Source organism: Pseudochaenichthys georgianus, chromosome 24 (assembly GCF_902827115.2).
Source record: "Pseudochaenichthys georgianus chromosome 24, fPseGeo1.2, whole genome shotgun sequence".
NCBI lineage: Eukaryota > Metazoa > Chordata > Actinopteri > Perciformes > Channichthyidae > Pseudochaenichthys > Pseudochaenichthys georgianus.
The window spans coordinates 13,250,935-13,271,774 of record NC_047526.1 but is presented as its reverse complement, the minus strand read 5'-3'; the positions used below and the strand labels follow the sequence as shown (position 1 = coordinate 13,271,774).

Here is a 20,840-nt window from a genome sequence, read left to right as displayed (position 1 = left end):
CCGGCTGAGATTTCCTTGACGGACACACGAATCCACCAATCCCACACAGTGTAAAGTCAAGCTGCTTTGAGCGGCCATATTGGCTGTTGTGCCCTGGTTACAGTCTCACAGGAGATACTGCTGGAAAGCTACCCTTCCAGCGATTCCGCGGATATCTGAATCATGTTTCTACTCCTTATAATCGAAAATATATGATTAATTACGTAAAATTATGCGCACCTTTATTTATTATTATTACGTCCACCGACTCCAGAGGGTTAAGGATAATCATGTTGTGGTTCTGTGGTCTGTAAACAAAAACACTTGTGTTTACATTGACAGCTCCACAGGGTCCCTTGAATACTTACAGTCATGGACATTGTTTTGACCACAAATGGAAGAAAAAAACACTTACCTAAGCGTCTTTGGGTACTATAAAAGCGCTATATAAATCCAATTTATTATTATTATTACCTATGAGTGTGTTTGTTCTTGCTTTTTTACCATCTTGGATAACCAAAAGTTTCACAAGGGTTTTTACCTTAACCTGAAGGTTCCTTCTGATGTTTTTAGATGACACCTATCCAGAAAAGGCCACCATGTTTTCAAAATAACGTTCAGTCCACATCCATCATATTAAAATAATGCATTAACATACTTTTGACACTTTCCCCTCTGGCTATATCAGCTTTATTTTGTCAGACAAACAACACTCTAATCAACACCTGACACATCTAAAACTAACATTTACTAAGTGTTTTCAAATGGTTTCATTATTTAAATTTGACAGCCGGGTGTAATCATGCTGTCAATTTAAGTCACGCCTTCCCATTTATTTTTTACAGCTTATGAATATGCCATGTTTAACTGTATCAAAAAGACAACAACATTAAAGCAGCATCTGCATTCATGCAAATGTAATTTAAATATCACAGGTGACACCTCTCAGGAAGATTATTTTACACAGCAAGATCAGGGGGGTATACTGCGAAGCAGGATTTTCGCTTAGCCGGCTAAATTCAGGGAAAACTCCGGCTTTCCGGTCATCCGAAGCTGGTTCTCTTTTTAGCAGGCTAGATCTCCATGGTAATATATGCTAAGCAGCTAACCTGGTCGGGACCAGGTTAGGTTGCAGGCTAAGAGCTCAACTCAGTGAAAGCACCGCCTGCTGACTAATCAGAGCTCAGTGTGCGGAGTTTAAAGCGATCAAGTCATATTACAGGAGAAAGGAAATACATAAAAACTGCCGTCGCAGGAAAGACGGCCGGCAAAAATCACCGACTGTGTGAACGTGAACATTAATAGAATATCACCTCCCATCTTCAGAGCAATCTGACTATTATAACATTAGCGTTAAGAAAGCTTACTTAAATATCGGCCACAACATAAGTAACCGGATCAGAGTACATTAAGTACAGTCCGCGGCATATCACTTCATAATGTATCATATCTCTCCTTATCTGAGTCAGCTGAGCCGTATCTGGCCGTGCAACACTCACAGTGTCACAGACTGTATGCAGAAGTATTATTTTAAGCAACACATAAGTTGACGAAACACTCGAGACAAATGTAATTGAAGTCAGATCGTGTTTTAGACGGGGCAGTGATCATAAACCTGTTAATGTACGCATTCAAACACTTTTTCTTTTACCAGCTGTATTCACCTTGCAGGTGCAGCTATGTGGCTTTGATCCTGGATAAAGTGTTTAAGTCATGGATGTTTAAAGTTTAACTTCTTCATTTTTGACTAGTATTAAAGTTCACTTTTCATTCAGGAAGTATGACGCTGCGCTGTCAGTGCGCTTCTCCATGTTTGTGATTGGTCGAATGCTCCAAATACCACCTCTTTCATGTGAACGCGCACCTAACTAGATAGGGCACGGCTGGCTTGAGCGATCCACTTGATAACCAGCGTCGTAGTACAGTTTAGCGAGAGCGCGTATGTTTTGGATTAGGCCAACCGGCTAACTCAAACATATCCAGGTTAGGTTGAACCAGGTTCGCAGTATAGGCCCCAGGTTAGGTTGCAGGCTAAGAGATCAACTCAGTGAAAGCACCGCCTGCTGACCAATCAGAGCTCAGTGTGCGGAGTTTAAAGCGATCAAGTCATATTACAGGAGAAAGGAAATACAGAAAAACTGCCGTCGCAGGAAAGACGGCCGGCAAAAATCACCGACTGTGTGAACGTGAACATGAATAGAATATCACCTCCATCTTCAGAGCAATCTGACTATTATAACATTAGCGTTAAGAAAGCTTACTTAAATATCTGCCACAACATAAGTAACCGGATCAGAGTACATTAAGTACAGTCCGCGGCATATCACTTCATAATGTATCATAATATCTCCTTATCTGAGTCAGCTGAGCCGTATCTGGCCGTGCAACACTCACAGTGTCACAGACTGTATGCAGAAGTATTATTTTAAGCAACACATAAGTTGACGAAACACTCGAGACAAATGTAATTGAAGTCAGATCGTGTGTTAGACGGGCAGTGATATCATGAACCTGTTAATGTACGCATTCAAACACTTTTTCTTTTTCCAGCTGTGTTCACCTTAAAGGTGCAGCTATGTGGCTTTTATCCTGGATAAAGTGTTTAAGTCATGGATGTTTAAAGTTTAACTTCTTCATTTTTGACTCGTATTAAAGTTCACTTTTCATTCAGGAAGTATGACGCTGCGCTGTCAGTACGCTTCTCCATGTTTGTGATTGGTCGAATGCTCCAAATACCACCCCTTTCATGTGAACGCGCACCTAACTAGATAGGACACGGCTGGCTTGAGCGATCCACTTGATAATAGTGATGGGAATTCCGATTCCCTTCGGGGACACGAATCTTTTAATTCAGTTCACTTGAAAGATTCGTTCACTGATTCGTTCACCGGTTCGCGAACAGCTTCTGGTGATTTGCACGTTCGCGAACGATTCGTCTTTGTACTTAATTAGTTCAGTGAGTCTTCACTACTGCCGAAGTCCGTACAAGAAGTTTGCTGGCGTAACATTTATGATATTAAAACACATTTTACACCTCACCTTGTTGCCCCATGAGTTATGCTCTGGGAATAGGCTACATATTATTTAAGAAATATAATTGGCCATTGTTAAATCTCATAAATGTGTGCCTGACTATACGATACAGCAGGCTAGCACGTTATACTTTCAAACCCATGCATGGACTATGTGCTTAAATCCCAAAGCATTAAACTCAATTTGGCCGAGTTCAAAGTGAATACAAAAATATATCCTCGACATCGGTGACGATTTATTCATATTCTATAGTATGTACCCATCTATGTTTACCTTTAGCTAGCGGCTAAGCTAGTGGGACGCTACGGAGCCCAGCTATCCGCCCTCTGAAGCTTTTAGGGCCGACAGGGAGAGGAGAATGTCCCGCTAACGCTGTGTGTGTGTATTTCACATTAGGGGGACGCTATGGAGCTCAGGTATCCACCATCTGAAGCTTTTAGGGCCGACAGGGGGAGGAGAATACAACGCTGTGTGTATTTATCGCTAAGCTAGCGGTTAAGCTAGCTGGACGCTACGGAGCCCAGCTATCCGCCCTCTGAAGCTTAAAGTGCCGACAGGGGGAGGAGAATGTCCCGCTAACGCTGTGTGTGTGTGTTTCACATTAGCGGGACGCTATGGAGCTCAGGTATCCACCATCTGAAGCTTTTAGGGCCGACAGGGGGAGGAGAATACAACGCTGATCCCGGATACCTGGACGCTACGGTTCAGGTATCCGTCCTCTTTATTGCGGACAGGTTGAGGAGGATGTCCCGCTCCTGTGTGTGCGTGTGTGCGTGTGTGTGTGTGTGTGTGTGTGTGTGTGTGTGTCGGAGCTCAGGTGAGAGGGCTCTGATTACAGTAGCTACACTGGTAAGAAACAGTTCTGAACTGTTTCCGCCAGTTCTTTAAGTTCGTCGTTCGCGAACAAGAGCTTCTCTTTAGCGGCGACTCAAACAAACAAATCGTTTTGTGGAAGGAATCAGTTCGTCTCGTTCACTTCAAAGATTCGTTTAAAAAGAACGAATCGTTCGCGAACGACCCATCACTACTTGATAACCAGCGTCGTAGTACAGTTTAGCGAGAGCGCGTATGTTTTGGATTAGGCCAACCGGCTAACTCAAACATATCCAGGTTAGGTTGAACCAGGTTCGTAGTATAGGCCCCAGGTTAGGTTGCAGGCTAAGAGCTCAACTCAGTGAAAGCACCGGCTGCTGACCAATCAGAGCTCAGTGTGCGGAGTTTAAAGCGATCAAGTCATATTACAGGAGAAAGGAAATACAGAAAAACTGCCGTCGCAGGAAAGACGGCCGGCAAAAATCACCGACTGTGTGAACGTGAACATGAATAGAATATCACCTCCATCTTCAGAGCAATCTGACTATTATAACATTAGCGTTAAGAAAGCTTACTTAAATATCTGCCACAACACAAGTAACCGGATCAGAGTAACATTAAGTACAGTCCGCGGCATATCACTTCATAATGTATCATATATCTCCTGATCTGAGTCAGCTGAGCCGTATCTGGCCGTGCAACACTCACAGCGTCACAGACTGGATGCAGAAGTATTATTTTAAGCAACACATTAAGTTGACGAAACCCTTGAGTCAAATGTAATTGAAGTCAGATCGTGTTTTAGACGGGGCAGTGATATCATAAACCTGTTAATGTACGCATTCCAACACTCTTTCTGTTACCAGCTGTATTCACCTTGCAGGTGCAGCTATGTGGCTTTGATCCTGGATAAAGTGTTTAAGTCATGTTTAAAGTTTAACTTCTTCATATGTCTAATATTAAAGTTCACTTTTCATTCGGGAAGTATGACGCTGCGCTGTCAGTATGCTTCTCCATGTTTGTGATTGGTCGAATGCTCCAGATACCACCCCTTTCATGTGAACGCGCACCTAACTAGATAGGACACGGCTGGCTTGAGCGATCCACTTGATAACCCGCGTCGGAGGACCGTTTAGCGAGAGCGCGTATGTTTTGGATTAGGCCAACCGGCTAACTCAAACATATCCAGGTTAGGTTGAACCAGCTTCGTAGTACAGGCCCCTGATACCTGTCAGTATAATAATAATAATAATAATAATAATAATAATAATAATAATAATAATAATAATAATAATGAAAGCTGCAAGCAGCGTTGAGCGGGTCTTCGACGCTCCGCAGGCTGTTGTCCACACGTCGACGTCAGGCAGATGTCTGGAGGACTCGGCCGTTGGCAAACGTGGGAAGTTTCAGGTCGATCGGACAACGTACATGGGAGTTGCAGCAGTAACACAAACATTGTGTTTGATGGCGAGTGATCTGTCGCCATGGCAACGGCATTTGATGACACCCCATAATATGCTTAGATGTGTTTAGGGCCGCATCTTTATCAAACCTGTGAAGTTTTGTGCCGCTTGGAGCATGTTATATGGATACATCTCTCAACACCCATATGAAACAGAACTGTAAGCGTATTTTTCTTTTTGGATATTTTACAAATCACTCCCCTTTTAAACTCTATTCTTGAATTTTTAACAACTTTTTTGTTACTGTCATATAGTATTTTATACCTTTCATTTAGTCTCATTAATAACTATAATGATCATATCAAGGTGCCTTAACCTCACTGAGTTGAGGTTATTTGAGCCTCTCAGGAGAGAGCTCTCTTCCACCTGGTTGTCGAAAAGCTCTTTAAATTCGTTAGCATAGCTAGCTAACCAGATGCTAATAACAACAGATCGCCACTGTGCTTACAACTAAAGACACAGCCACGCAAACACTGCGGCATGTGTACGGCTCTTTATGGGTACTGCAATATTTGAAGAGCTGGAGCGGCGTTCCGGTGCTCTCTGTCAGCACTCCTTTCAGACGAGACATATACCACGTGAAGACACGTTACGCTCGTGTTGTGTTCAAGGAACCTGTCCTTGGCCAGGAAAAACAGGTACTCGCTTGTTTAATTATTTTTGTGGTCTAGATTTCTTCTTCTTTTTTGAAGTGAGAAGTTGTCCGTCAGTCGGACTGACGGACGGACGGACGACTGTTGCCGACCCCTGCTGTATAGGAACATTAAGTCATCATAGTTCCGAGCTTTATTTGTATTCCCAGTTGTCTCAATTATCGTGGCAGGCTATTATGTAGGTTTTTATTTTTTTGTATTTCATCTTTATTATGTTATTTTATTATCAAGGAAATATATCTGCACTGATTTCACAGCAGTTGAAAGCAATAATATTACGTTTAAATAGGTTCAACTTAATATTATTGCTTTCAACTAACCTAATACTGTCTTGTGTCTTAATTTTGTAAGAGCTAATATTTAGGTGTTTATTTTACATTGTCTATATCTGTCTGTAGATTTATCTTAAATTCACAAGAAGTTATATCATGCCTTAATTTGCATATCAAATATAACATGCCGCCTATCACAGTGCACTGAGATTTGTTACAAACTGTAAAGCACTCATCACTGTACCCTGTATGCCAGGGCAAGTCTGCCATCACTTACTGTTCGGAGGCTAAGTCATTTCTACATGTTCATTTATAAAGCCATGCTGGGTAAACTACCACCTTACATCTGCTCACTGATATCACAGAGAGTCACAAGTAGCTATTGCCTAAGGTCCCAGGATGTGTTTTGTATTACATGTACCAAGTGCTAGGACTGTTTTAGGCACTACAACTGTTATGTGCGCAGCTCCTCTAGCTTGGAACACTGCAACAAATATTAAAAATTAGCATTTTGGTTCCCCTGCATCATTTTAAAGCACAGCTTGAGGAATTGATATTTGATACTCCAGGGGGGTATACTACGAAGCAGGATTTTCGCTTAGCCGGCTAAATTCAGGGAAAACTCCGGCTTTCCGGTCCTATGAAGCTGGTTCTCTTTTTAGCAGGCTAGATCTCCATGGATTGGTAACTTATGCTTAGCGGCTAACCTGGTCGGGACCAGGGGCGTATACTACGAACCTGGTTCAACCTATCCTGGATATGTTTGAGTTAGCCGGTTGGCCTAATCCAAAACATACGCGCTCTCGCTAAACTGTACTACGACGCGGGTTATCAAGTGGATCGCTCAAGCCAGCCGTGTCCTATCTAGTTAGGTGCGCGTTCACATGAAAGGGGTGGTATTTGGAGCATTCCACCAATCACAAACATGGAGAAGCGTACTGACAGCGCAGCGTCATACTTCCTGAATGAAAAGTGAACTTTAATACTAGTCAAAAATGAAGAAGTTAAACTTTAAACATCCATGACTTAAACACTTTATCCAGGATAAAAGCCACATAGCTACACCTGCAAGGTGAATACAGCTGGCAAAAGAAAAAGTGTTTGAATGCGTACATTAACAGGTTTATGATATCACTGCCCGTCTAAAACACGATCTGACTTCAATTACATTTGTCTCGAGTGTTTCGTCAACTTATGTGTTGCTTAAAATAATACTTCTGCATACATAGGCCTATGTGACACTGTGAGTGTTGCACGGCCAGATACGGCTCAGCTGACTCAGATAAGGAGATATATGATACATTATGAAGTGATATGCCGCGGACTGTACTTAATGTACTCTGATCCGGCTACTTATGTTGTGACCGATATTTTCTTAACGCTAATGTTATAATAGTCAGATTGCTCTGAAGATGGAGGTGATATTCTATTAATGTTCACGTTCACACAGTCGGTGATTTTTGCCGGCCGTCTTTCCTGCGACGGCAGTTTTTATGTATTTCCTTTCTCCTGTAATATGACTTGATCGCTTTAAACTCCGCACACTGAGCTCTGATTGGTCAGCAGGCGGTGCTTTCACTGAGTTGAGCTCTTAGCCTGCAACCTAACCTGGTCCCGACCAGGTTAGCTGCTTAGCATATATTACCATGGAGATCTAGCCTGCTAAAAAGAGAACCAGCTTCGGATGACCGGAAAGCCGGAGTTTTCCCTGAATTTAGCCGGCTAAGCGAAAATCCTGCTTCGCCGTATACCCCCCAGGTTAGGTTGCAGGCTAAGAGCTCAACTCAGTGAAAGCACTGCCTGCTGACCAATCAGAGCTCAGTGTGCGGAGTTTAAAGCGATCAAGTCATATTACAGGAGAAAGGAAATACAGAAAAGAGTAAGAGTAACATTAAGTACAGTCCGCGGCATATCACTTCATAATGTATCATATATCTCCTTATCTGAGTCAGCTGAGCCGTATCTGGCCGTGCAACACTCACAGTGACACATACTGTATGCAGAAGTATTATTTTAAGCAACACATTAAGTTGACGAAACACTCTCGAGTCAAATGTAATTAAAGTCAGATCGTGTCTTAGAGACGGGGCAGTGATATCATAAACCTGTTAATGTACGCATTCAAACACATTTCCCAGCTGTATTCACCTTGCAGGTGCAGCTATGTGGCTTTGATCCTGGATAAAGTGTTTAAGTCATGGATATTTAATTTAACTTCTTCATATGTCTAATATTATAGTTGACTTTTCATTCAGGAAGTATGACGCTGCGCTGTCAGTACGCTTCTCCATGTTTGTGATTGGTCGAATGCTCCAAATACCACCCCTTTCATGTGAACGCGCAGCTAACTAGATAGGACACGGCTGGCTTGAGCGATCCACTTCATAACCAGCGTCGTAGTACCGTTTAGCGAGAGCGCGTATGTTTTGGATTAGGCCAACCGGCTAACTCAAACATATCCAGGTTAGGTTGAACCAGCTTCGTAGTATAGGCCCCTGGTACCTGTCTTTGTGAATAGGTTTGTAAATTATACCCCTGTCATTATGTTGTATGTGTCCTTTTTTGTTTTCTGTTACATGTGTAACAAATGTGCGGCAGGTCTCCCTTGTAAAAGAGTCGTTGATCTCAATGGGATTTTTACCTGGATAAAGGCTATACAAACAAACAAACATTTCAAAAAATCCAATAACGTAAACAATCAACTGGAGCATTTCATGGTATATGATATGATATCTATAATGAAATTGTTCTACCTTATTCACCTGTTCTGTCCATATTCGGTTGTTATTTGTTGTGTTCAAACCAGGTTCAAACCTGTAAATGATGATGAACAGCAGCTGTCAGCTGATTACAGTTTATGACTAAAACCACACGACCTTTTCTTGCCTAAAATATGCAATGCTTCCTTAAGAAAGTTGCCGTTCGATTGTTCTTACGGTATGGTTCAACGTTCATTCATTACATCATCTTTAATTCATTCGTTTCAGAATTAGCCTCAAAGGGCCTTTACCAGAAAAGAGGACATTACACATGACCAACACTGACTTTTTTTGATCAGCTACTTTAGTAATGCATTCTTAAATAGACCCATTTACTGCTGACGTCATGATCATGTCACAGTGTTTGCTGGAGTTAGAACAAAGGGAATACTGGAGGCAGGAAAATGTTACCCCTCTGCTAACCATTGCTGCAGCATTAAGCTTATGGCTGCTGTTTCTTTCCATCACTGTGTCGCGACCTGCGTTATTATAAGAGTCTCTTTTTTATGAGTTTTTCTCTCTTTTTTTGGTTTAAGTTATAGTCATACAAAAAGTTATACACCCTTAGTGCTGCTTTAATATTCACACTTGGTTTCTCTTTTGGATGTGTAAGTGTCAGGCCATTGAGTAAGTGTGTAGGGGTTGGCCAATCTGGTCTAAGTAAGTAGTCTTTTCCTCTCGTTCCTGGAGAGCAGGTGGCCGCACATATTCAAATAAACATTTCTTTAGCTATTGTTTAAATACAAGCCAACAAAACAAACCAGCATTGCCTAATCTTTCCAGATAATTATTCTGCCAGCTTGTTCTGAACAAAAATGTACGTCATCGTGTTGACTTAAAAGGCTTTATGGTATTTGAGTAAGGATTATCTATGGTATAATTGTGGTTGGCTAACTGTGGATGGCTAATTTTATTCTGGTGTTTGCTTTCCCATGCTTATTCTGTACTTTTGTAAACACCCAGACTAATACAGAGAGGCAGGCTGTTACAACATTTAGAGGTTGTGAGGCTGTTGCCTAACTGACTCAAGCAACTAGGTCTCATGGGTTCCCATATCTACAAAACAAAACAGACTGAACAAACTGGATTTACACATTTATTTGGTGTCTTCTAGGTTAGACATGAGAAACATAAACATTTAATTTGACAGCAAGATTATTTCCTGCAGGTATGGTCCTTACAGAATAGCCCATGCTGGATACCATTAATTGGAGACAACATCTGTGTCAATATCATTTAATCAATTAGTTTGAACAATTATGAAGCAGATTATGCTTTTCAACTGCCTATAATGATGAAACTCTCGGTAAGTGGAGGGATAAAAGCAACCCCCAGAAAAAAAGTTTAGCAACAATTCTACCGGGAGGCCATTCAGCAGATTAATAAATCGTGGGTGCACAGATCACTCAGGTTCTGATGGATAAATCACTGTCATCTCTGCCTCAGTAATCCCTACCAATACACTTGTAAGGTTCATGATAATCTGGAAGGTTTAAAGCTAAAAGTTTAGGTTCCAGAAGATAAAATCTTTCTTAACTCTTTGATGTAGTGCGTGTCCTTGGGCGATATACCTATCCCTAAAATGTTCCCAATGGGTTATCCAACGTGCTTTATGAGGCAGTTTTTTTATAATTTAAGCGCCTGCACAAATTCCCCTGCCCTACTAAAATTGATTGACTGGTTTTTCTCATTAAATAGTTATCCTAATATGCTTTTTAGGTTCACAATGAGCGAAGTCCACAACCTTCGCCCCATGTCCCCGGGCTGTCGATATTTCTAGATACGTTATGTCTAGATATGTTCAGCCCAGACCTTAAGTGAGAAGGAATGGGGAGGCTTCCAGCTAGTCGCAACTGGTTTTCATTAAAAACTGCTCTGGTCTTTGAATTTACCCCATGGGAAAATACATCACCTGTTTTCGGGGGACTTCCTGCTACCATGAACCTGATCATCCCCATCACAGCCAGAGTCATGATGCTGGTAATGCTGAAGATCATGCCCATCAGGCCGTAGTAGAGGCATGATCTGTCACCTCCAATCCAGGCATGGTTAAAACACGAATAAATGGACAGAGGATACATGCTGAGGGCCATGCCGATGTCTGTCAGAGCCAGGTTCACTGTCAGAAGCTCGGGAGATTTGAGTAGGGCGAAACGACCGGCTGCTCTTACCAGAACCACCCCGTTCCCAAAGACTGACAGGACAGCTGCAGTGGAGAATAGGACACAGAAAAATGAAAAGTGTCATTTTAGAACAAAAACTTTGGTACTTAATCATGCAAGATATGGCCAGAAATGTAGACTTAAACATTCAGACATTTTCATCAGAAGATGAAGAGATACAGCGTTGACATAGATGTCTACATATTATTATTTATCTACTGAAATGAGCATGCTACCCCCTGTCTGTCCTTTTTTGTACTACCTCCTGTACCTCTATAGTCGATAGTGAGTCTCTATAGTGTCTAGTCTGCCCTCAGTCTCACATACGAGTACATACTGTAGAAGTCAAGCTGTCTGATGGATTGTCAATCAAAGGTATAGTCTTTCTACATTTTTCAAAAATCCAAAGCGGCAGAATCGTAAAAGACAATTCACCCCTGTCTGTTCCTTCTTGTTAATCTAACAAACAAACACTACAATATAGCTCCTGGTTAGTGTCATAGTCAACACACAGATGTCCAAAGTGAACTATAGACCAATGCCAAACGTGAAGTGTCATTTTATTAATCGGCCGTCAGATTTCAGAATTTTGCAAATTCTGTCCCTGCTGTTGTTATTTGGTCTTTTTGTTTATTTTTCCAACTATAACTGTAAGTTTTATGGAATTAACCAAGTAGTAGAGTTAACAATTATTAATAATAATTTAATTGAACATACATTAAAAAAAAAAGTCTGTTTTGATTGTACAAATATGATGTCTTTAAAATAACACCTTTTTTTTCCACAGGAAGCTAATACGACTATTAACAAACAAGATGAGCTGTGTTAATTTTTAGTGTGGAAGAGACTGATGTATTGGTTAAGCTCACGTTAAGCGTTGAAACAGTCACGTTTCGCCCTTTTCATGTATATTTCACCATGCTTGAGACCATGAATGTGACATAAACAAGGTTATGAATTTAAAAAAAGTATTTTCTATCTGTTTGCCTCATTTCACAATATCTTTCTTGTATGTGGGCCGGGGCTAATAATAGGTGCCTGGGCTTACTACAGAATGTCATCATGAATATGGCTGCAGCCGGTCACCCTTGAAAAAGAGATCTTTTGATCTCAAGGGGCTTTCACCTGGTTAAATAAAGGCTACAAACAAACAAACAAAAACCATCAAAGAATTAATTGGAACCTATCAATTCAAACACTTTGGTTATTCATTCATTATCATCAGGTATTCATAATAAAAAGTGGATGATCTGATTACTTGCTTCAACAAAAATGTAGCTATTCTTATCTTCTGAAATATTATGTGACATATTGCAGAATACATCTACTCTTTAAGCAAAGTGCTTACAGAGCATTAGAGTCTTAAAATAGAATTTACCATTAATTCAGAATTGCTGCTTGGATAATATGTGTCTCCTAATAATGTCTCCTCCATTAGAAAGATTGGTTGATGTATTCTGGGTTCAGCCTGCTTTATATAACATATTTCCATTACACACGCTTATGACACTTTGATTGACATAATTTTTTTCGATGACATGTTTAATTATAAAGCAGACCTTATAAATTGTGGAAAGGCCTGCAAGGTTTTTGTCCCTGAGTAGTACTAATTGGCTCGACTCCCTGAGCTATCTAGACACAAGTGCTCTGCATTCATTCCTTATTAATGAACTTTCCGTCACCATTACAATAAAACCAGGCATCAGGTCAGGAGTTTGTGGTGCAAAAGATAACATCCTCTCCCTAAAGCCATCATGTGCCGCCTCTACGGAGGCATCATCTAGTAGTGCATTATGACCAGCTGCATTACTATGTGGTTTTGGAGCTGCATCTCCTTCAACCGCAGGACCCTACAGCGCAAAGTAAATGCGGCTTGGGAGATCACTGGTGCCTCACTTCTTTCCTCTTGGACATTTACAATACCAACAAAGCCACTAGCAATTGAGTGTGCCCCCATCCATCCCTCACACAGTCTCTAAGTTACTGTACAGAGATACTGGAGCCTCCCAGCATGCTCCGCCAGAGCGGGTAAATCCCTTACACATCATCAGGGTGATGAACACTCTCTCCCCTCTGTCTCTAAAAAGGCTTGTTGTCTTACTCTTCATCCCATCAAACGACATAAAACTTGCATTATTATGTATATTTGTATCGCTGTTTGTACTATGTGTTTTACGTTTTTTATTCTATTATTTTTTAAAACCCCTGTTGTATTGATTATAATATTTATTTATAACAACACCGTGGTTGGAGTCATTCTGCATTTTGATGCTCTAAATGCCCCATACACATGGAATATAAACTATAAACAGCTAATGCAATGATAGTCAGTCTATGCATTGGTATTGCATACATGTACATTTTTCTTGTTAGATTGGGACTTTTTTCTACAAATAATGATGTCTTGTGAATCTGCAACATTTCAACAACATTTCAAATGTCATAGTTAAGGTACACACTGTGCTGTACAATAAATCTGAGTAATTGTTGTAAAACCGTTTAATACACCCTTTGTTCCTTATTTCATGAAAAACTCTGACAATAATCCTTCTCTTATCTCTCTGAGGTTGTCTGCTTTTGGGTCCTCACCTGCTGAACATAACATTGCTGGGCTCTGCATCTCTGCATCTCTGCATCTCCTTTTTTGTTATTCTGTTTGTCAGTTGCGGTGTTGCTCATCCTGCAACAGCAACAACCAACTATGACTTAAAGATACCAACTTTGGTATGCTCAGTCTCCTGCGGGGCACTTACGTTCTACTCCAAAACATCTGTTAATTATTACTTTTTATTAATGATTGTCTTCTCTCGGAGTCCCCTGATGTCTGCAGGTTTTGTAAAAAAAAATGTATGTCAACAAACTAAAGAAAGATGCTTCTGCAGAATGATCTAAAAAAAGAGAAACAACTGATTGTTGGGATGCTGTGTTTGCAGAGGTCTCCTTGTGTGGATGCTTGTGGGTCTCTTTATACAAAAATCACTCATTTATTTGCCTTCAACCATTGTTCAATGATGAAATGACAAATAATAGGGTGGATTGTCTCCAAAGGACTGTCTGCTTAAACTCATCAGTTGCTTTAGGCAGGAAATAATCTGTTGCATTTGTGTGAAACAACACTTAGAGCAAAGAGAGCCAGGACCATCCATTAGCAATGAACATCTGTTATGAACCGAGATACAGGACGCAGGACCCAAAAGCAGGATTCGGAGACAGATGTCCAAAAATAGAATGTTCTTTAATCACAAACTAAATCGTACTTTCACAAAAAATAGAAAGTAGATAAAAAGCCAAAACAAAGTTGTACAGCAACACAAAAACTCACTTGACAAAAGGTCTAAATCACAAGGTACGTATCAGGAGTCAAAAGGCCTGGGTGCTCACGACATGAAACATAACGAACTGACAAAGGAACAAAGAAACCCCAGGGCTATATATAGGTGAGGGGGATGGGCACAGGTGAAAACAATCAGGGCAGGGCCAAGCAATCTCACGGGCGGGAAACACACAAAGGCAGGAACTGTGGGATCTGAAATGACAGGAAAGATTACTTTCAAAATAAAAACATAACTAAACCAAACATATCTGTCGAGTCACAACAACATCAATCACAAACAAACGCTGTTCTATTTCGTATGAGGCTTCGCCCTCTAAGGCTATCGCTATTGGGTAATCCCACTGCACGTGTGCAGCACTGACAGACTTAATCCACGCCCACCTATGACGTGGGCCCCACCTCCGGCCTCACTTCCGTATAAATAGGAAGAAGGCCCGTCCAACTGCTCCCATTTTTCTTCAGCACTCCGTTGCAGAAGCACTGTACAGGCACAAGCTCTTTTCAGAGCTGTTTACTAGAAAGCAAACATTTCCCCCTGACCCCATTCTCCCTCTCCTCCGGACGGGGGAGACAGGGCGGGGCTCAGGGTTAGCCGACATATGAATTACGACCGGCTGTGGCTGCCTCGCTCCAGCTGTATTTAACCAGGCGGTTATTAGACAGCAAGGCTTGACGATTAACCTGATGCTCCTAACCTGTCGGTTAGCAGGCAGCACTGTTTTTTCCCTCTGTCCCAGATATCGTGCCTACTACACACTACATAAATCGCCAGGGAGGTGTTCGATCAGCGCAGCTGCTGAACACACATCCTAAACAGCCAAATGGACAGCGTTCCGTGGGGTGTGTAGGGAAAAGCCTGGACCCCGTTGGCCCCCCTGCCTCGTGCTGTCGTTCCTCCAGCTGTTGCTGGACAGGAATTGGCTTATAGCACGGTAAAAACATATGCTGCTGCCATTTCATCTTGCCACGTATAGGTTTGGTGTCAGCACGGTGTGTAGTCACCCTCTGACAACACGTTTTCTACGGGGAGCACAGAGACTCAGACATGTGTCACGCGCTTTGGCGCCTCAATGGGGTGTTGGCTTAGTGTTACGCGCACTGAGTAAGGCTCCATTTGAACCTTTAGATCAGGTTCCCCTGAAGTTCTTGTCAGCCAAAGTAGCTCTGCTCTTGGCTCTCACATCAGCTAAAGGGTGAGTGATGCGTCTGCTCTCTCTGTGGCTCCGTCAGGTCTCCAGATCCAAGGAGATGGCAGCTCAGCTGTTTTGCGCCCTAACCCGGCTTAAGATGATCACAAGCTCTTTTAGATCGAGAGGGATCACTTTGGATGGTTTCTTCCCTCCTCCTCACACATCAGAGGAAGAAGCCACATCTCATCTCCTCTGTCCCGTACGTGTGCTGTCATGTTATTGCACGCACAGCCACGTTGCGCAAGTCTCATCAAAACATCAAAGCGCACGGCACCAGAGGAATTTCAACCTCTATGGCGTTGCATGGAGGAATGACAGTGGAAGACATTTGCAATGCTGCATCTTGGTCTTCCCCCTGTTCTTTTATTCGTTTTTATTTGAGGGATGTCTCCCATTCCTCTCTTACACATTCAGTACTGAGTGTTCTGTCAGATTGAGTAATGTCAGGGACTAAACGGCGTGCCCTCTCTCCTGCCTATCGGCATTCAGAGAACTGCCCCTTTTGCCCCTCTTTTATAGGTTTAACAAGTGGGATTTGTTTATCTCTACTTTTTTTAAACGACGGGTATTCACCTTCATTCCCTTAAAGAGAATATTCATTTGGAATAATGCTATATTTCCAGGGACTGTGATGCTCCTTTCTTTTTCGCATGGGTTATTAATTGAGTAGATGGGTTTTGTGCCTCTGGTTACGGATGGACCAGTGGGGCGTGGACTACATCCTGCTTCACCCTTAACCCAATAGCGATAGCCTTAGAGGGCGAAGCCTCATACGAAATAGCACTGAGGTTACGTGCTGTAACCCAGCTTCTATGAGTATAGGCGCAGCCCTCTAAGGTTCGGGCCCCACTGGCTCCGCGAATAGCTGAAGAAAAGCTGTTTGTGTGGGACCAGTTGGACGGGCCTTCTTCCTATTTATACGGAAGTGAGGCCGGAGGTGGGGCCCACGTCATAGGTGGGCGTGGATTAAGTCTGTCAGTGCTGCACACGTGCAGTGGGATTACCCAATAGCGATAGCCTTAGAGGGCTGCGCCTATACTCATAAAAGCTGGGTTACAGTACGTAACCTCAGTTTCTTATGTGCCTCCAGTTCGGGATCAAGTCTGCTTCTTTAGACAACCCTTAAAGTTGCAAAATAAGGGACATTTGATCTTTTTAGAGAGATTTGGAAAAAAAAAACACTTCTGGGGTCATTTGGGTGCATTTTTCATATGGCCCCCCTTGGTCGATTTTGATGATTGACACCTCTTTTTACCGTTAGAGGCGAGCCAATAGAATCGAGGGGACGTTCCTAAAATCTATCTAAACATTCCCCATTGGTGAATGAGTGATGCGTAGCCATGTGCCCAAAACCGGAAGCTGTCATATACTGTCGTAGCAGCTAATATGAAATCTCCGTTACAGACATAAATAGGAAGATGGATTATCAGAAATAATTTCAAAGTGACACAGACACCTTGGATTAATAGTTTTGTTTCATATGGGTGTTGAGAGATGTATCCATAGATCTCTTCACGTTGCTCCAGATTGATGCTTTTAACTTCAATATTAATTAATGGGAAATGCTACATGTTTGAGCAACCTCTATGAACCGGCAAGCTACCCCACAGCACCCCCAACAGAAAATCTCTGGCACCGCCCATGAATGTAACTAACGGCTCGCATCTCCTGTAGGCGGGACTAAGTCTCGAGGATAGGAGTCGAGGAGGGGAGTCGAGGAGGGCAGTTAGAGAAATGAGAAAGGGTCATTGTGTGTCTCCTCGGCCTTTTGAGCCAGGTCAGAACAAATGGTGGTTCGTCCAACGGGTTATTTTTAGAACATTTGGTTAAAAGTTTGTGTAGTGCTCAGAGCACATGGTGTCATTGAGCAGCTGATTAGTTGATGTGGCCCAGCTGTGTGCTGGCTTAATGCTGCTATTTGGGGGACACATTATGTCTTTTGTGTTTCGGGAAGCTTTAGTGTTTGACACTTGAGTTTGTGGTTTCAATAATTGTGCCAAAAGCACCAGTTTATGTCTTGGCAATTGCAAAAAGCTGTAATAGGCCACAAATAATCACATTTTTCTCATTAAAAAAAATGCTCTGAGAATTCATATTGAATATAATCTATCATTGCAGCTTTAACCACACTATTTAAAATGTTGTTCTCCTCCATCTTTTATTTTAGTTCATATCATAGCCCTATTAACCAACCTGCACCATATGTTTGTTCCTGTTAAATCCTTCAGGCAGATTCTACTTTACCTCACAAGACTATGAACTATATGTTATTATGTTTTTGTGTTAAATAAATCCATTTTGAAAAATTAATTGCACTGAATGTTGTTAAATGTTATCAGATTTTGAGTCTGTTAAAAATATGATCATTGGTTTATTTATCTGTATAACAAAGCGTACACGGACTTCTTTTAATTAGGTTTTCTCGTTATCCGTTTTTTTATTTAGACAACAAAAACGAAAAAAGGCTGGTATTCTCGTTTTTTGGCTTTTGGTTCAAACGGAAAATCAAACTGACAAAAAGTACACGGACCTCCTGAACAGCATGTGGCTTTTATCTTACAGTATATGACAGGTCCTGTGTTTGTATGACTAACGTTATTGTAACACCGCACCACCTGTAGGGATTGTGATCTATACAGGTGGTGGTTTTTCACAGTTGGTGGTGCGTGAAGTTATTAACAGGGAGCGAACAGCTACTGAATCTTTAACGAGGATATTTCATGATGTAATTTCTTCACATTTTTAATCCAGTCACTTTAGACTGACTAAAACCAGAGCAATGTACCAAAGTTTAAAAGAGCTTTGATTTTGGATCTCTTTGACTTTACCCAGACAGTATGTTTTGAGTTTCTTGATTCATATAAAACATGGATGGACATTTGAGGTAAATCCATTTGCTGAGTGAATGTATGTCCCTAGTGACAGTTGATCCCTATCTTACCCTAGATCTCCCAACAATGGCCTGAGGACTGATGCTCTACCTGGAACCTGGATTATCTATTGTGGTTTACTTCATGACATCAACACCAAGACAGATGGCATCCCAGCTGACCAAGTCCAGGTACGTGAGTCAGACATGTGCGGGCAATGCAAAGTGACACCAGCAGGTGACAAGGTCATGGAACTGTCCGTATAGGAGGTAAACATAACACACTCCCACATTTACAGACAAACACTGTTCCATGTGAGGGCACAAAGAGATGTAGGAGCACTTGAATCAGTCACTCATTCCTTACATTCAATATCACCAAAGCAGTAGATGGTGTCCAGTTTGGATTGTGTATGACAAACAAAGAGTAAGGCTACAACTGACCAATATATTGATTATCGATAATTTTAAATAATTGATTTCTCTAGATGTAATCGTTTGGTCTTTAACGTTTTACAAAATAGTGAGAAACATCCATCACAGTTTCTCAAAGTAAAAGATGATTTCTTTAAATGTAATTTGATTGTCAGTCCACAACAAAAGATTTGAACTTCTAATTAAAAATGGATATTAAACTGAGAACAGATGCTGCGAACACCACATTTTTCAATTTTTTTGAAAGAAAATTACTCGTATGTTTATTCAATTGTCAAAATGCATGTGTTACGTGTTACAGTCCTAATTGTAAAGATTGATGTCTGTACAGTAACGCACAGCATTTTTTTTCAGTGAAACTTTCATGCACAGCAACACAACAGGTGCAGCTGGTTAACTCTCCTCTGTCTTGCTACACTCCACTTCTGAGCTCCATGTGTGTAGGAGGAGGGGCTACACACCCCACCTGCCAAAACACCCACCATACAAAGGGAAATGCAAAATGATAATCTTATTAATTTTTTTACCTCATTAAGGTGCACTTCTTTAATTACTGTACATCTCTGTGAGAGTGTCCGATGTTTTGCTTTCACGTATGGTGCGGGGTTACACCGCGTAAATGTATTTCAGGTTAATTAGCCTGCAGCGAAGCAACTCTCATTGAAGGACCCTTTTTAAAAAGGAAAGACAATTGCCTTCAAGTTAATACAAAAATCACACAAAGGGTTTGTTCTTTAGCATGAAAATAAATAAAATGAAAACAATAGGGAAAAGCTTGGATGCAGGACATGTTTTCTTTAATGCAATGCAGAGCTATTTAATAGGTAAGCATTTATTTTAAAAACTTTAATTTACTTCAAGTGTGCACTATGCAGCTGTTTTTTAAGAAAATAAAAGATGGGATGCGGTATTTGTTGCTTCATGTCAAATGAGTCAGATAGAGATCAGGGGCTAACAATCTTGACTTGTTGGTGTAAAAAATCAATAATGTAATTTGCTCAGAAGAGAAATGTCCACTCAAATCCCATGTTTAATATCCTGTGTCGACATTTATTGTTTATTATTGACATTTTTGTTTTAGCTGACTGGTTTTCTATTTTTTTTTTTTTACTTATTCTGTCTCTGTGGGATTTTATTTTCCCTGGTGATAAGCTGTATTTACATTGCTACTCTACCTATTTTTCTATAAAGTGAAGATTTGTTTACCTAATTTTGATACATGCTCTTATAGAATAACTGTATGCTGTTGAAAAAAAACAAAAAAAAAGGGAACAAAAAACATCCTGTATCAACACAGTCATGCCCTGTTGTTTCCTTATCCGTCTCAAAGTTACAGGAATGAGAATTAAAGCAAACAAATCTACATTTAAAGTCTTAAGTGCTTCTCTCTCACAAGTCATTCATGGGTTTAAGCTTAATCCTTACTGACATTTGAAAGAGAAGCCTCAAAATAATTATTTGCGAGCTCAAGTTATTAATTCTATGAGACAAGTCACTATGGATATAGAAAAGGAAATTACGTATTGTACTCACCAACTATCACCAGGTAAATCCCTGCCCAGAAATCAACTGTCGGGGACAGTTTGGACATGTATTTCTCATCCATGTTTGTCCAGTCAGCGATAACTTCCAGTAGAGAAAAAAAAAACCACCTTTTAACAGTTTTTCCAGCTCCCTTTTGTACGTGCACTGAATTTTTAAAAGACTGAGCTATTTGTGTGCTCTCTTTTCTGACAGCCCTCATATTAATTCAGTGCGATGCAGCATCTGACACCTATTATACATGGATTAACCTGCCACATGGACAATTGACTACACAGTACGGTACACAGTACGGTACACAGTGGCACACGTAATCTCCTCCACCCTGACACATGT

The 20,840-nt window shown here is 41.1% G+C and overlaps 1 protein-coding gene across 1 annotated transcript in view; it reads right to left on the bottom strand.

The window, feature by feature from the left end:
• opn8a (opsin 8, group member a) overlaps positions 1-20,578 on the bottom strand; it is a 44,884-nt gene extending 24,306 nt beyond the window's left edge. Inside the window, exons 1-2 of the mRNA XM_034075612.1 lie at positions 20,496-20,578; positions 10,885-11,178 (exon numbers count right to left, since the gene is read on the bottom strand). Coding sequence (XP_033931503.1) covers positions 10,885-11,178; positions 20,496-20,568 — 367 coding nt within the window. The 5' untranslated portion in view covers positions 20,569-20,578. The remainder of the gene's footprint in view (positions 1-10,884; positions 11,179-20,495) is intronic.
• Between the last annotated feature and the right edge of the window lie 262 nt (positions 20,579-20,840).